Below are 18,741 nucleotides of genomic sequence, written 5' to 3'. Positions count from 1 at the left end.
ATCACCACCACCTCCGCTCACCATCTACCACTACTTGCCACCATCAAATACCGCCAACCACATATCCAATTTGAAATATGACTATATAAGGACATATTGTCTTGACAACGAGAGAAGATGACGATGGCAACGTGGTGGTGGTGGCCGGCGGATTTTATAAGAAGATGACAACAAGTCATTACAAGCTAGTAATGATTATTAATTGATCAATATATGGCGCTTAAAATGAAGCTGCATTCGGATCTTCGTGAAGGATAATAATAATTGGTTGGGAACTTGTTGGCGGATTCCGTTGCATTAGTTTCCACCACCAATATCTATGAGTGATGTAATTTTTGTGAGTGAAAGTTACATGTGCATATGTCACATAGGACTTTCCTTATACCATTTTCTTTTTAAAAAGATGAATTTCGTTGAAAATTTTGTATCGTGATTCGACAACGGAAGGTCTAGCATACATTGTCTTGTCCGGGTCGCGCTAGAGAGCTCTCTCGGAGTAGAAATATGTAGATGTGCAAGTCACGTATAGGACTCTCCTTATGTCAATATAAATATGTGGGAAGAGTATATGTAAATCGAGATATATCCTCGCAATATCTTTCATGTTTAGGTAAGGAAATATCCGAAGATATAGCTTCGTAATAAAAATAATATGATCCATTATAAATTGTAGAAACAAAGGTCATAACTTATTACTAGAAACTAGCCTTGGCGGAGGTGGTGGCGAAAAGTGGCAGTGGTGGCGGTGACGGTGGTGGGATTGAGGGATTTATATTGTGAATTATTTCAGTAAGGATATATATTATAAATATATATAGTGGAGATGTTTAAAATAGTGAATAAATTAAAAAGAGAAGTATTTTTAGTTTTTCAAAAGTTAAAAGTTTAAAGAAAAGAAAAAGTCATTTACTTTATTAGATTGTATAAATTAAGTATACATCATCAATTAAATACTTAAATGACGATTTTGAATCTAGCTTTGATTTTTTATATCACACACATTCACACTCCTTTGGTTTACTTAACATTATATGACTTCAAATAATTGAGTAGGAACTAGGAACTACATATATAGAATATGTTGATAATTGATGTAAGTGGAGTGATTAAACTACGTCCTAAACTTTTTTAGATGTCTAATCCATTATGTCGGGCTTAAAATTCTCTTCTAAAGTTGAATTATTGTTTAGTGGGCTCATGTTACTCTATATTTACTCATTATGTATACATAAGTAATTTAAATCCCTACTCCTTACTATATATATGTTTATTTACTCCGTATTTAGTTTTGGATTAGATTAGAATTTAACAAATTAAAAGGTAACCATAGTTATTCTGAGGGGGCAAATTTTTGATAGTTGCTGAGTCGACATACTTCAGGTTCACTCAACCATCATTCTTATTTGTTAAAAAGGTGTTACAATTCAACTATAACCACTCAACCATCTATGAATTATACAATTAGAAAGAAAGAAAAAGAAACAAATAACTTCAAATGAAAATTCTTTACTACTGATAAACTTTGAAATAATACAACTCATTATATATAAAGACCCATATAATACGTACTATCAAGCATTGAATCTAATTAAAAGTTATTAACTTGAACAAAGCGACTCTTCTTCGATTCTCCATAACACGCAATTCACGGCATCGGCAATCTCCTCTACTGTACTAAGTTGGCATCCATCCTCAAGCTGTACATGATCAACATGAGCACCTTAATTAGTTAGTATTTAATAGAGTATATATAAACGAATGATTTTTTTGTTTGTTTATTAAGTTTAAATTGTCCTGCAGTGTCACTTTATTTAGTTTTCCAATATGGAATGAGTCAAAGGTATGTGAATCTTGAAGTATTTTCGATGAGATAATTAACAAGCAATATCTGTTAATTAAGCGACAAAAAAAATACATATATTAATTTAAAAACTAAAACAAATTGTACTAATATATATATATATACTCTGTATAATAGTTTGATTTCTCTTCTGAATTTATTTTATAGATATATTTGTTGGAATAAGTAAACCTAAAAAAAACTAAATATACTAACAAAAACAAATTACATTTTTAGATAAAATGAAATCAATAAATCAAGAAGGAGTTACCCTAGTAGTAAATAAAACACTTTGTGACCTTAAGGTCTCAAGTTCGATCCCCATTTGGTAAAAAAAAAATAATTCCTTTAAGGTACTCGTTACCAATGAAGCATAGGCCCACATGTGAAGTTTAAATACGAGTGTTCGATCTTTCGGGGTGCCTAGATCATATGAGGATTATGATGGAGGTATTATACCGACAACATATGTCTCATACGAGGTGAGTTGATGGGTATCCAATTGTGGTACCGGGACAAGGGTTCCCTCCATTACCCTTTAAAATGAAATCAATAAGATGTTTTTTTTTTTTGCCGTTCTAAAAAAAAGTGTTGCTTTTTTCTTAGAATTGAGATCCTCTAAAATTGATCTAACTTTCAATCGTGACTATTGGATCTAATCCAATCACTAAAGTTGATCAAACGTTATCTATAATTAAAAAGTAAAGCTAGGTACATGAATCTATTACTATTTTTATATAGCACCTTAAATTATACTCGTACTTAATTAATTAACATAATACTTTATAATTCTTTACTTATTATAAAAGTATAATCTACACACTAACCTTGACACTAAGAGTGTAGAGAACCATTTGCTCAACTGTGGTAACATTAAGATGAAGGATAGTAAGCCATAAGCATTGTAAACCAGTCACCAATTTTAAGAGCTGTCTTTGCCGTTTTTTTGAAAATATTTTAAGATTTACATGGCTCTCCACCATTGTTACTTCGATTTCCGCTATAGCTGGTAGTCGGTTCTTCATAATAGTAGTTGAATCATTACCATCACTGTTATCTGCGACCGGGCTAATCGAGTACTGTGGGAAAGAAAAGAAATCGGAAAAGGGTTGTGGTGGTGGTGAGTGGCTATTATTGTTGGCTCTTTTTTGGACTTCTAGGGCTTGTAGTTGTTGCTCTAATTCCTTCACAAAATTTATGGCTCCTCCAACTATTGATGCTTGATCACCCTAAAAAATCAATAATTCAAAATATGATTGGATTTTCATACCAACTTAACTTTATTAAATTCAATTTTTAATTAAACAAAAATCAATACCTATATTGTTTAAAGAAAGAATTGGCATCTAGCTAGCTTGACAAATAAATCATAGACCATTAGGTGCAAGTCCCGACTAGAAACATATAGAAAAAAACATATAAAACACCAATCACATTGTACATGATTCCCAATTAATTAAATTATTAATTTTTTTAAATAAAGGGCCTATTTAATAAATGATAATTATAATCTAAAGCTATATAACAAAAATAGTAATTAAGTTATTTAACTATCAATTAATAAGTCAATTTTAATCTAGTTTGAACCTTAAAAATGACACTTTTTACCTTTTAGTTAGTTTGAACTACGTTATAAAATGATACTTTTAGAACCAAAGTGTTATTTAGGTGTGCAGAAAAGTGCAAAACAAGAATACAAATTAAATTATATATTCAAGCTAATTAAGGACGTTAATAACTTAATATTATCTAACTTATACAGTAATATAATCTAGAAATTTAATACTCCCTCCGTCCCAATTTAAATGTCCTATTTTGACTTTTAAAGTCTTTCTTTCATAATTTTGACCGTAAATTGTTTCGTGTGTGTTAATCCATTATTGATGTAAAATATATGAATAGATTGAGCTTTGGATGTACTTTTCATTGATATAACTTTCATTAAGTATTATATTATACAAATAAAAATACTTACGGTCAAAGTTAGAGAAGAAAGACTCAACAAGTTAAATATAGACACTTAAATTGGAATGGAGGGAATAATATATTGTTATTAGCTAGTTGAATAAACTGGTCTAAGGATATCTACACATACATACACATACGTGATCAACTATCAATGATCAAACCTCTTATAAAATATCATTTCGATGACTTATTGGAAGTATTTTATATATATTATCAGTGTTAATTAAATTTGCTGTTTCACATGGGGTAAATTGAATTATTGTTGAAATGATACTGGATATATAGATATATACAATATATTCATCACTAAAACTTTATAAAAAAAAGAAACATATCATATATATAGTACGTACGTCGAAAAGGACATGTTAATAATGTAATTCATTGATATATTTAGCCAAACAAAATCCGTAATGTATAGGCATAAATAGTACTATTCAAATAATGATGTTCATATTGGTGATATGACATCTTTGTCTTCAATGAAATTTGATTACTAGTTGTTCGGTTAATACATTTTGGTATACTTGATGGATCATGAATATGATCACATGAATAAGTATTCCTATATATGCTTTTTATGAGTTAGCATTCTCTTTATTATCGAATAAAAACATACCCGCACGTATATTTTGATATAGGTAATGATAAATCTATAACATATACATCTTAATCATATACAACAATATATTATCAGTTTTTTTTTTTTTAGTAGCATATATATATATACTTCTTCTTGTATATAGCAAAAGTTTAGTGTAGATTTACTACATATATGTGAGATAACCGATATATATATATATACAAAATAAGGCAAAATAAGTACGGGTTTAACATTCCTTTTGTTAGCAGCATGCTTTTATAGCTAATTTTTCAAAAAAAAAAAAAAAAAAATTGGTTATTCGTTATTCAATCATGTGATGAAATTACTGTGAAGGGGGAAGTTAGCAGCAACCATATATTTGTTTTTCCCATATTTATATATATATATATATATATATATATATATATATATATATATATATATATATATATATATATAAAGAGATCATAAGGGAAATGATAGTTTAAGATTTACCGTAGGAGATATTTCATTTTTAGTGTTTGGCAATTTACAAAGATGGAAAGCAGATTCCTTTATTCAGGTTTTAATCAAAGGAAAGAAAAAAAAAAAATCAATTCTCACCCTTTGAGCATAAGAAGCTGGCATGAGTGACCGGATCACAGCCAAGTATTCATTCATCTGTTTCCGTCGGTTGCGTTCCACCGTAATATGAGTCATCCTTTGATTCTCTAGCTCTTCTTTATTCTTACCATTCTTGGCACGTTTTCTCCTTTTCGGACCAGCAGCCGTGGCACTTTTGGATTCCACCTTCATGTCACGATAATATTGGGGTGAACCAAGTTCACGTTGAATAAATCCGTCAACTCGATTACATTCTTCTGGTGAAGAGGAATTAGGATTATCCCATTGGTCACCACAATATGCGTGATCAAGGCTAGTCGTTGATTCTTGATGATGATGATGATTGATATGATTATTTGTATCATTTTCCAAATATGCACTAAAAATGTGATCTTGTAACATATAATTATCATATCCAAAGTTACCAATTTGGCCTTGTGGATATATTATTGTCTCTAATGCCATTATATTGTTTCTCTTTAAATTGGCATATATATATATATATGTGCAATGAATTGAAGTTGAATCAAGTTTTGTGTGGGTGTTATTGGGATGTATTTTGTTTGGATGCTCGGTTAGATAATTAAGATGGGTATCTATATATATATGAAAGAAAAGGCAGAAAGTTTTTGAAGCTCAATTTGTAGTATAAGGACGAAGAAGTGCTTTTGATATTATTTGGTGATGGTGATAAAAAAAAAAACAATGTCTTCAGAGTTTGCAGCTATATTTTGGTCTTATAAAGATGAACACTACATGCAACAAAGAATCAAACAGTAGGTTTACACGTGACAATGAAGTAGACCGTGCAAAGAGAGAAATATTGATGAACGAGAGAGAATATTGTTTAAACATCCAACAAATCCCAATTAAATTATTTATTACTATTTTCTTTTTTTTTTTAATGTTTGGATGTCGTGAGATTTAACATACATTGTCATAATTAGGATCGCGTACAATATAGTCTTCTCACCGAATAGATCATCTTTTTAATTCTAAAAATGTATAAGATAAGATTTGAAACTCTTTGAGTTAAATACTTTAACTAACTAATAAGAATCACAAACATAATTTGATTAATATTCTGTAAGTATTTTTTTTAATAAGTATATAATTATTTAAAATTAGATTAGCTATAATAATTTAGTATTAGAAAAAAATGCAGTGTCGATGATTCGATCACGAATTACGTCATATGTTTCTCAAAAACTCCTCTTTAATATATTGATGGATAGATAAATACAATTGATACATAATTTATAGATATAAAAATACTAAGTATTCAGAAAATATACCCTACAAAAATCAACAATGAAATGAATTCGAGAGACATGTAATTCATTTTGAACTCGGCCTTCTTTTGTCATTAAACCATTTTGTCTGCATATAATACCTTATAAAGGAAATTGGGTTCCTCCCCTTTACTTAATTAAGAACCTGATAAGACAAAAACACCCTTAAATAATCTTTCTTGTTAGACACCTTCTCATGTGATATACCAACTATGTCCTTCAACTATTTTCATCTCTAAAAAGGTACTCTCACCGCCACCACTGGACCGTCTTCCCCACCACCACCGCCGCATTGCGCAGGTACCATGCTCGTAAATAAAAGAGTATTATTTGATTTTAATATGCAAAATAAAATTAATTGAAACGAAGTGTATATGATTGACATTAATAAATAAGTGTTTTCGTGTCGGGACAAATATATAAAAAGATCAAGTTGGTACGATTTTTGTTGGAAGAAAATCCGCATTTTGTTGCGGTATTACATCTTGCTTGCGCGAAGGGCGTAAAACAAATTTCAAACTGAATATAATAGAGTTAATTAATTGTATTTAATGTTGTTTAAAATGGAAAAATAACCAAAATTTATGACTAAATTTTAAAAATCCTTTAAGATTAGAAAAATGAGTGCATAAAAAATTTGTACTTTTTCATATCAAAAGTTCATCCCCTGAATTTTATAATAAATGTACAATTATTTAATACACACCTTAACTACAGCCCTATGGATTGCATTTAACAAAACCCTTAAGAATAAGTAGACGAAACGATATTCAAACCCATCAGTCGTTTACGACATTATTCCCACATGTTATTACAATACTTTGCTTGTGGCAATTCACATCTCATAAGACAACGCAGGGCAACTATTCATAGAGCAAATAGGTAATGTATTTATAATTTTAATACAAAAGGTGTACTTATGGTAATTGTTAGGATCTAATTAGTAAAACAAATGAATTATCTAGATAATAATTTATAAAATAAACACAAATAAAAACAATAGAATAAAATAGGACGAGAATTTACGTTTTAATTAAATCTAATTATATATAAATCAGTTTCTTTAATAAACGTGTGATGAACCTAAGAGCACTCAAAATGTCTTTGTTAGACACTTAGACTAAACGGAGTGGACACCTTTATGGCCGACCCTCGCCCTCCCTCGCCGACCGTCGCCCCCCACACCACCCCCGTCGACCGACAATGCATTCGCCCGACCCACACCTCTCGCCCTTTCTTCCTTTGACCATCACGTTGACCGAGGTGAGTAAATGCCCTACCGGCTAGTTTGACCAAGATTAAAAATATATATTTTTTTTCCCTTTTTTTTAAAAACAAATCCTTTCCATTCCATTTTCCTTTTACTTTCATCTTCTCTTTTCTTCTTCCTTTTTTACTTTCATATACCTTTCTTCTTCTTTTTTTACTTTCATCTTCTTCATCTTTAACCAAAAATGCTTCCAAACAACAACTTCAACAACAACCCTTTTTTTACGTCCAATTATTCAAAACTTCAACCAAATCTATACTCGAATCGGTCATGCAAGTGGGGAAAACGATTTAGATCGTGTTAGAAAGGCCAACGAAGAGTATGAAGGAACTTATCGTAAGCCATTTCCGTATTCATCAATTTGGGGCAAAAATCGGTATATATTTTACTTTTATTAAGTTTAATTATGTTTAATATATATATATATATGTATGTACATTTCATTTTATTATGTTTTATTATGTCTAATATATATATGTATATATATGTATGTACATTTCATTTAATTATGTTTTATTATGTCTAATATATATATGTATATATATATGTACATTTCATTTTATTATGTTTTATTATGTCTAATATATATATATGTACATTTCATTTTATTATGTTTAATTATGTCTAATATATATATGTACATATATTACTTTTTATTATGTGTAATTATGTTTTATATATATTTATATAGGTACAGTTCGAAGTTTTATCTCGTGGACAAAAGTGCTATGAGGACCAATCTCGGTGAACCCACGGCCAAAAGGTCGAAGACTTCATCATCCACCGACCTAGTGGCTAGTCAAGGGTCGGATGCTAAGTTAGATAAGTTGTTTGATATGAGCTCGAAGAAAATTGAGTTGAAGGAAAAGAAAGTTAAGATTATGGATGAAGACCGCGATTGGAAGTTGTTGGGTACCGACTATTCCCACCTTGAAGAGCCCGAGCGAAGCATCATGGAACGCAAAAAACAAGCGCTTCGTGAAAAATATTTGTCTTGATTAGTTTTTATATTTAATAACTTTGTTATTTTTATGAACTATTTTATTTTTCCAACTTTGTTATTTTAAGAACTTTGTTATTTTTATGATTAACTAGTAGTAATTTTAATTATGTTTAATAAATTTGTTTATGTTTAAAATATATATGTATTTCCTTTTTATTATAACAAACTTTACAAAAAAATCAAAAAGAAAATTAAATCAATCATTACCACATGCCACATGACACAAGTCGCTCACCCCTTAAAACCCCACCCATTTCCACCTTTTTTGAGGGGCAACTCTTTTTACCCCACATGCCACATGGCACAAGTCGCTCCCTCCTTCCCCCTCTTTCCCCCGACACCACTCCTCTTAGTCTTACTGTTTGTTCATTATTGTTTTAATGCTTGTTAAAATTTGTTATGAGATCATTTGAAATTTAGATCAAGAGTGAAGGTAAAAGATTTATTTTGTTTTTATTGAAGTTTGGAAATTTGGTTGATGTATTAAGTATGCTATAATTAAGCCTGTAATGAAAGTAATATTGTACCATTACTTTTGATAAAATAATGGTATGAATATGAATTGGTTGTATTGATGTGTTGCGAACGTGCGGATATGAGATTAACCGACTAATATGGGTTAACGATGAATTGGGTATTATGATTTAGGAAGAATTATTTAAGAACCTTAAAATAAATAAATAAAAAAGAGAACGTGAGAATTCTGTACTACGTATTTGTCTTTTTTTTTTTCTCTACAATAAAAAATAAAAATTCATCCATATTATTCAAAATATTTTATCTTACAAACTGTAAATCGTTAAATAAAAAAAAATATAGGTAGTATTAAAATTTCGTCTTCTTTCACCGATATACTTTTGACCACATTTTAATTTTCGTTTTTTTCCTCATATACTTACACATGTGTAGAATCTTTATTTTCACATGTAAATTAGTAAATAACCATCTGTACAAAACATTAAGGTCAAGGGCGGAACCCATCAATTTATGGCGGAGCCATAATGGCCAAGGGCGGAGCCCGTCAGTCCATGACGAAGCCTTAGCGGCTAAGAGCAGAGTCCGTTAGGTAGATCACCCATCACTGATCACTTTTTATGTCCTATCACCCTCTATGACCTATCACACTATGACTTATTACCCCCACCAGCTACCCTTTAATAAAATTAATTAAGGGCGAAGCTCGTTCAGAATCACAATTTTCGTTTAACCTACACATGTGTAGGTTATGTGTAAGTACCAAAAAGAAATTGAAATTTAAAATGTCGTCAAAAGTATATCGAGTCGCATCTCCAATGTAAGAGAACGAAATTTCAAGAGTACCGATATTTTTTTTCCATCTAACGATTTACAGTTTGTGAGATAAAACATTTTTAATGATTTGAATAAATCTTCATTTTTTAATAAAAATTAGAAAAAAGAGTTAAAAATATATGGTTCAGAATTATTTTTTTTTTTTTGTTGTTGTGAATTTGACCCACCCCAGTTAAAAAATTAAATAAAATAACACAGGTGATCTGGCAAACAGGAGATCTATGCTACAAACTAGTGGCTGGAGAAGAAAACCGGTGGTTTTGATACAATGGAACCAGTGATCCATCACATACCGTCCAAGAACATGGGGGTCAGGTTGTCTCTCAATTATTTTGTGACATTTTATAACTTGGTGTTTTATTATATGAACTGGGGAATGATTCTATTTTTATATATTGCAAATTGTATTATTTAAAGACAATAACGAACTAAAATCTGTCAAAAACTTTACTAAGGTCCAGGTGACTCAGTTTTATAAGATTGTTTGTGTCGTATGCACTAAAATACATAAAATTTCATATTTTCATATTATTTTTAACCAACACATTAATTTTTTGGGTATAAGTATAATCAGTACTATCTATACTATATATTAAAAAATATAGCCCCCTGTTGAAAGTTACAGGAGGAAAAATGTCTATTATGCCCTCAACTATTAATAAATCACCCAAAAATCATTATCGAGCATAAAAATGTCTCCTGCACACAATTACTTCATTCTTATCACTTATAAGTTTCCAAAATTACGCCCACAATTACTTCATTCTTATTACTTATAAGTTTCCAAAATTAAGATGATAACTGATCACTACGTATTAATTGATGATTGATGATGATAATTCCAACCTTTTCAAACTTCATTCACTGCATAATAGTTTCCAACTTTTTCAAACTTTTCAAACGACCTTTTAGTTCTTTGATAATAATCTACATAAGTAAAATGTCATAATTTACTTGAGTTGCATATAAATACTTTTCATTCCACACAAACTTTTCATATCACCATATGAATACCTTTCAATCATTATATTGTGTCCCTAAAATGGCCAAAACCGGTCCATCTACCAATGCTTTTTCATCGAGCAAAAAAAAATCGTCTACGCTCGCATACATAGCCCCAAACGCGTCGCTCTTCAAACTCGCCGTCTGCAGCCGCTAACGCCGTTGCAACCAACAATGGCTGACCCCGGTCATATTTAATTTTACATCTAAGTTGCAGGTTGCATATACAGAGATTTGTTGGATATTTTTTTAATTCCTACTATCTTTAGATTAACATTGGTCGTTGTTGCATTTACGTTATCAATCGTATGCTTTTGTTTAATTGATTGTCCACGTTTATTTTTATTTGTTAATCACAGCATGAGAAGCCTTTACCATGGTATCCCGGCTCAACGCGCGGGTACCATGCTAGTATAATATAATGAATAACTCCTATGTTGAAAATTACATTAGGATAAATGTCCGAAACACCCTTAATAATTATATTAAACTATCTGTTATTTATCTTTTAAAACATCTCCATTAACCCTTTACATCAATCACTTTTACATCAATTATCCACACCACTCGACACCTCCTCTACCACAAACATTTGTGCCCCACCACCATACCGTTGTTAGAAATTTAAATTTATGAATACAGAAAATTAGAAGAAACAGAAACTTATATAAATGAATTGAGGACGTGATAAACACTATTCTTAATAAATAATAGCCCCCACTATAAACGCTGGTGGATTCAGACTAGTTTCCTCCCAGGATTCACCCCAAAACAGAAAGAATAAACAACGTTTTTAATCTATCTCTATTAACATTGTGTTTGTGTTTTAATTTTCAGAAAAAAAGAAGAAGAAATAAGAAAAGAATATTGATAGAATGCACGTACATCCCTCTTGTTATATAGACTTTTGACAGTTTTAAAACTGTCAAAGAACCCGTCAAAAAAAAATATATTTTTTTGGATAACCACCAAAAGCATAAACCGAACTTATATATATGCAAAATATAAAAACGGGTTTTTGATATACAAAGCAAAGGATGCAAAGTGCTAAGTGAAGATTATATATAATATTATTCCAAAGTTCCCTCCAAATGCTTTCAAACCATTTGAATACATTAGGCAAGTTCAAGACTTATATACACACTTAAGTCACCATCTTCTTTCAATGTGGGACAAATGCAAAACACAAACTAAGCTAATAAAGACCATATCTAACAACTGTTAGGGTAGTACGCCTGGAACAAGAGGGTTCGTCATACAATTTCGGCAATTACAAAAATAAAGGAGTATATCCCTCTCCCTTAGTGTCTTTCCACTTCCGTCGTTCAGGAACAAACACTTCACCTAATTCTTTTGAATCCCGGCTCACTTTTTCCCCACTAATTAATTACGTTATGACCATTGAACAAACTTGGTTGACGAACATAGTTTATGTGTCGCTAATATAGCGGCTTGTCGAGCATTTGACAAACTCACACCATCCATTTCAAATGGGCACAAACACCATCGTATTGTGCTTGTACTATTTCAAACATTTAACATTAAATATTGTGTAACACCGATTATCTTAATCTTAATTTAAGTATATAAACATTCCACATGATTAGGACGATGCTTCACGCACTTTCTATAAAATCTCCTATAATTGGTTTGAGGGTAAAGCAAAGTTTTAGTCCTAAAAGTTTTTAAGAATCCAGATTTATATGTTTACAAACATGTTTTATTATTCTTCTATGCTTATTTTGAAAGACAGTTTTGTATTAGCTTTTCACAAATTCCCTACAACAAATATTTAATTATTAAGCGCTTTTTCTATACACTTTGAAAAATTGAGAGACAAAACTTTGCTTTACCGGTATTTTGAGAAAGCCCACATATTCGAACACAATACCTATGAAAATAGAGATACATTTACTAGTTGATTTGCTTTCATTTGCACTTTTTCATTTGTTTATACTTGAAAGAAAGTACAATCTGTAAATGTTTAATGTACACATATTTATACACGCTTTTCAAAGTTGTCAAGAAAGTATATAAATCATAAATTTGTTAAGGTGCTTATGTATTAAAGTTATGTAAAAATGGATATATACAAAGATTTGTTTGCCTACATTTTGCTCCAAGCTAATCGATAAAGATTGACCCTTAGGGGTGTTTGGTACAATGGAAGAGAAATGGAATGAGAAAGATTTCTCATGTTAAAGAGAATCGAAAAGTGGGAATCGATTTCATTCCATCTATTTTCTATAAATTGTAGAGAATGGATGAGAATGTAAAATTTTTTTTTAAAAAATGATGTTATATATATTGAATTTAATTATTTTTTTTTTTTTGTATTTTTCATATATTCACTCCCTACTTGTACCAAACGACGGAATTTATTCCCTTTCTAAATTTCTCACTATATTCATTCTCTATTACATTTCCAATCTCTTTGATTCACTCCTACCAAACATCCCCTTAGTATACCTTGCGTCCCTATGAAATAGAAAATGATACATACAAATCTTAATCCAAAAATACAAAATGATTAGTTTACTTAAAAAGATAATAAAATATGTAGCGAGTAAAAATTGATAATAATATATAAATATAAAAAAAAAAAAAACAGGCATATAGCTAGATTAATGCTAAATCACACTATTCACTCCATATGAAAGTGATATATGTAGTGAGTGTCTAAGTGATATCGAAGATACTCTATTAATCTGGGCTAAAATTTATAAAAGAAATAAAAAGAGTGCTTGGGCCAACTTAACAGGCTAAGGAAAGAAAGTGCTTAATGTTTTTTTCTGGGCTTAAGCGAGTTAGACCAGGATGTGAACCGGAATTTCGATTGGATTTGGCCATGTCTGGGTGTGGCCTAGAGTTGCATTTTATTTTGTGTTTTTCGTTTGAAGGCAAATTTTGACACCGGGCATATTTTGTCTATTACCAAAAAACTTAAAAACCGGCAAGCTTTTAGTTGATTGGTCAACACACATACGGCTAGGCTATAAGCCCTGTGGATCGGGTTCAAATTATACTTCACCAAAAACAGATGCAATGCTCATGAACTTAGGAAAACTAGTGTGATCGATTCATGCTATGTAGAGATGATAAATTGTTTCCTTAATGGCCTAATGGTTTGGCCTTTTATTTTGGTTAAGACGATTCTAGTCTAGGATATGTAGTGATTTGCTGTTATCTACATATGAACATTACATAAAGAACAACAAATAATTAGTTATTTGTGATTTCGTAGACATTAACTATGAGTAAGAATTAATATTTGCTCGTTGTCATCCTATTTCTGACACGAGAGAATTGTTTGATATGGCCATATAAAAATATCAAAATCATTCATAATTTTCTAAGTGTGAATGAGCATTCATGATTTCACAAACTGCTATCAACAGATATTGTGAGACTGGAGGTAGGCCATATTATACCATGTCGATGAGTTGGCCAAATTCTGCTTCAAATCTTCAACCATTCATAAATTTATGAGGAATACCACATTTACAAAAATAGATCTTACTGTTGTTATACATGGAAGATGAAAATCAATAGTTAGTTCATATGATTTTACAATTATACAAACATACAATAATTTCATAAGTGGAGACGTGGAGTAGTAACTTATTTTAAGTATTACATTAACTAATTTTATATTTTGGATGGCTCGTTCATATGAGGACAAAGACAGACCCAGGGTTGTTTAAAAATCACATATTTTTTTATTTTTATTTTTTAATTTTTGCATAGTGTAAATTTCGTATTTTAAAAATATTTTTGAAATACGCCAGGTCTAAAATACAAAATTATTACAAATGCACACGATGTATTTTGTAATTCTAATACTATACGAGTAGTACTCGGTCGGTCACTCTGGTGACAATTGCTAACTCAAATGACATCGAAATCCTCGTGGTTAGATTCTTGAAAGTTGAAACCGTCAATGTATTTCACGATCCAATACTAAATTGTCTGTGTCCCGTAGCTTTCGGACATTTTGGTGATACTAAAGATCAAGGAGGTTGACATTGACTTTATATATGCTAAACACAAATAGTCAAATAATGTCACAAGTTGTGTTAAACTATAGTGGAAGCATATGAAAGTCGTAGGGTAGCTAAATAAAGGAATCTCCTAGCTATATAAGTATATGGGATTGTTGGAATAACATGATTAGATTCAAGTAATAATACTCGCCATATGATATTGTGGAAACTGTAAAGGCATTAAACATATATGTCATTGATTTCGGGGTCCTAAAACAAGGTAATTGAGTAGTAATGGGATGAGAAATTCGGCTGTAAGTGATACACGAATTTCTTAGAGGGGAGACTCATGAAATTTAGGGTTTAGTATGTGAATAGATTAACCTTAACTTAGGGTTAATGTCTCTCTATTTGTGATGAGAGTATTTACACATTCGTGCTCACTGTTAGTCCTTTTAGTTACAATCATCTAATGGGAAATCCTATAGTATGTCTTTAAGAGTAAATACGTCTATCATATATTCACTAGTCATAAGAATTTCAGTTATCGTCAATTATCATATCAGGAATGATAAACGATCAGTAACGGTTACAATAACGTGGTTCCAACATAAGAGGAAACCATCTTGTAGTATTTTAGTCGACAACCCGCTAAAAAGATGCAAATTTGGTACTTATCAATAAGGAGTTAAGGACCATCTTATTAAAGCGTGTTGAATAAAAAACATGTGTATGCGTCACAAAAAACTTGAAGACATTCACGTGATGTTCTTCCGGCCATCTCTAAATACTCGTCGTACTCATCTGGCGGATTACGGTTGCAAGTTGCCAGATAGCAGATGTGCACTTCTGTATCGATGTAAAACTCTTGGCCAACCGGGCATCATACGAGTCCTGAAAATACGCATATCTCGACTCAAGATCATGCACGATCTTTAAAAATAGTCTTTTAGACATACGATACCTATCTTCAAAAAAATCATCGTCGTATTTCGGTTCTTCACCAAACTAGTCGCGGTGCAACCTTTGTTAAGCGGTTCACGACTTTATGCTTCTCCCGTGACCGCGCCGTGGATTTTCAGCTTCGTCAGACTCAATGACGTTCGCAAACACCTCTAAACTACTATCGTCGGACCATTCGAACGGTTCGTCGATTATTGTGGTGGAACCAATACGGTTTTCCTTTTTTTTAGTGTGTGTATCCTTGAGTTGTAGTGTGTTTTTGAAAGAGAAAGTGAATGTGTTGTGAGTTGTAGTGTGTGTGTGTTTTGTAGTTGTATGTATATATAAGTAAATAAAAGTATTAAAACAAAAAAATAAAGAAATAAAAAGGAAAATGTCGTTAACTAGTCAAAGTAGTCGTTGGCACAACAATCAAGAGGCACAAAGTGAGTGGTCGAGTGCGTGGTGTGACCACTCGTTTTCATACCACGACGCGTGGTGGAGCGTTGGTGGCGGTGTTGAGTGGTGGTGCCACATCCACCACGCATCCTTATGTTTCTACATTTATATGCTTTTTTATATGTTAAATATGATTGCTATTGTATATGTATTGTCGAACCTGGGGTAAGGTATTCTTAGGTTGCATCGTTTGCTACTCTTCCCTACTATCAAGGTAACCAGACTCAGCAGACATGTACTTTTTCTTATGATGTTCTTGACCGACAGCTATGGTCTTTAAACACTTTACACTTTCCGACTTTTACCTCTTTGTGGTCAGAGGCCCTTATGTAAGCAGTTATTGTACCTTTGAGTAGAGGTAACACTGCATACCCCCCCCCCCCCCCCCCCCCCCCCCCCCAAAAAAAAAAAAAAAAAAAAAACCAAATTAGGGATTAGGTCTCGTTGTTGTTGTTTAACTTAAAGATTTGAAGCAATTGCTAGCAGGTTTCAAAATGTTTTGGCATTTTTGATAGTTTTTACTTCTCATTTAATTGAACAAACACATTTTTATAAGTTTTATTGATATAAAGATCGTTCATGATTTTAAAAATAATTAAATTGACTGGTGTGTCCCAACAAAAAAATACATCATATCAATTTCTAGAAAAATTGCACAATATGACTTTATCGGACACATAAAGGTACCCTTGTTATTCATGCGATTCCGCCCCTAGATTCTGAATTATAATTTAGACAGAAAATATACGGAATATAAGTTATAATAGTAGAGCTTGTATTTATGTATATCGGTATATGTAAAGGTGCGTTAATATTTACATCTATGTATATATGTATACTACCGCAACTAGGATTCAAAATGATACGTAGTAACAATAGCCTTTTATCAACATAAAATAACGATACCACTAGTTAATTATGATTTTTGGCAATTTTCGAAGATTTTTTTTTCTTTTACTATTTTTAGCTATTATTGAGAGTTTTGTTACTTTGTTAGTTTTCATTTCTTAGTTAGTTGTACAAGTCTGTCTTTAAAGAAAATCTTTTAAAAATTTTAAACTAGTTACATTAAAGATATCTTATATTTATTTAATTTAACACATTTATAAAAAGAATTAAAGTAGTATATTAATAGCAGGTTTATAGCCCTGGCTATCTTTATCTCTATCCCTATATCATTCCGACTAGGAGACTAGGTGCTTGTATGTCTTATGTGTAGGATATTTGTAGTGATGTCGATTAGGTGGATTATTGCGTGTGCATGATCATTGTCGACTTGCACAACTAATAATAGATCGATATAGAAATTTTATCTAACTAAATATTTATTTTATCCACTAAAGCAATCATGGATATTTTAAACTTTAAGTTGATAATTTATTTTTCCTTAACGTATAATAGTGAAGATTTGTACATATTTTAGACAATGAGATGTTGATCATGGGTCATTACAATTATTCCAAAAAAAAACCTCAAAACTTAACATCCTTTAAATTGAACTCAAGGAATAAAACAGGGCTAATCATCGTTGGTAAGTCGATAGTGATATAAGGAAAGGTTGCGCAACATTTATGATAGGGGCTGTGTTTATCCTTTTTTTTTAAATGACTTCGGAAAATTGCTTAATATACTATAGATGAAACAATACATGCGGGTGAATTTTAAATCATCATGACTCAAGACACATGGATTTTAATTATATCATGGTCCATAGATTTGGAATTGAAAAGTTGAAGTCGATTAATATGCTAATTTTATAAATCGAATAATACACATTAGCCTTTTTCTTAATAATAAAAATCGATTGTTAAAAGAAAAAAATAATACAAAAAATATTTATATTTACAACTAAATATAATTAAAGTATTTATATTAGTAGTTATATCAAGCTTAAATAATAAATTTTTATAAAATAAGAAAAACTATTTGGATGTATATATGACTATTATTATTATTAGAAATTATTATAACTATTATTAAAGTAAAAAAAAAAAGAGATATTTTGTTCAAAGAAAATGACATTTGTTTTAAGGGAAGTGATATCTCTACAACACTTTATAAAACATGTACAGTTGTTGTGTATGGCTAAAAAGTGTTGTAAGGATATCACTCCCTTGTTTTAATCATGTTCAATATTTTAGGACTTCAACCATCACATTCATTAGACTAGAAAAGAAATTTTATTTTTTAGAATCACATTTTAATCTACTCTTACTTCTAAATATTATGCTCAACTCATATTTTCATATTAACGATAAAAATGAATGTTGAACTCTATGACATCTCATATACCAATAATATCTTATTAGATACATGTTTATGTGATGTGATGTTAATGATGATAACGATGTTGATATATAGGTGACGACGTCAGTTAGTAGAACGGTATAAAATTATATTACTATAAAAGGCAAACTAGCAAGACACTAGTCGCCAAGAGTACAAAGAAAAGTACAATTACAATTAGAAAAAATCATAAACGACG

General features: G+C 30.9%; 1 protein-coding gene across 1 annotated transcript; it reads right to left on the bottom strand.

Moving 5' to 3' along the window:
• Positions 1–1,486: 1,486 nt before the first annotated feature.
• Positions 1,487–5,688, bottom strand: LOC122578633 (transcription factor bHLH94-like). Its single transcript, XM_043750632.1, has 3 exons — positions 4,995–5,688; positions 2,668–3,069; positions 1,487–1,697 (listed from the first exon to the last, which is right to left on the bottom strand). Exons 1-3 carry the CDS (start codon positions 5,457–5,459, stop codon positions 1,599–1,601), a joined length of 966 nt encoding a protein of 321 aa, XP_043606567.1. The 5' UTR covers positions 5,460–5,688; the 3' UTR covers positions 1,487–1,598.
• Positions 5,689–18,741: the final 13,053 nt, after the last annotated feature.

This window comes from Erigeron canadensis, chromosome 8, assembly GCF_010389155.1.
Source record: "Erigeron canadensis isolate Cc75 chromosome 8, C_canadensis_v1, whole genome shotgun sequence".
NCBI lineage: Eukaryota > Viridiplantae > Streptophyta > Magnoliopsida > Asterales > Asteraceae > Erigeron > Erigeron canadensis.
The sequence above is the reverse complement of the archived record's forward strand: the minus strand, read 5'-3'. Positions and strand labels throughout refer to the sequence as shown.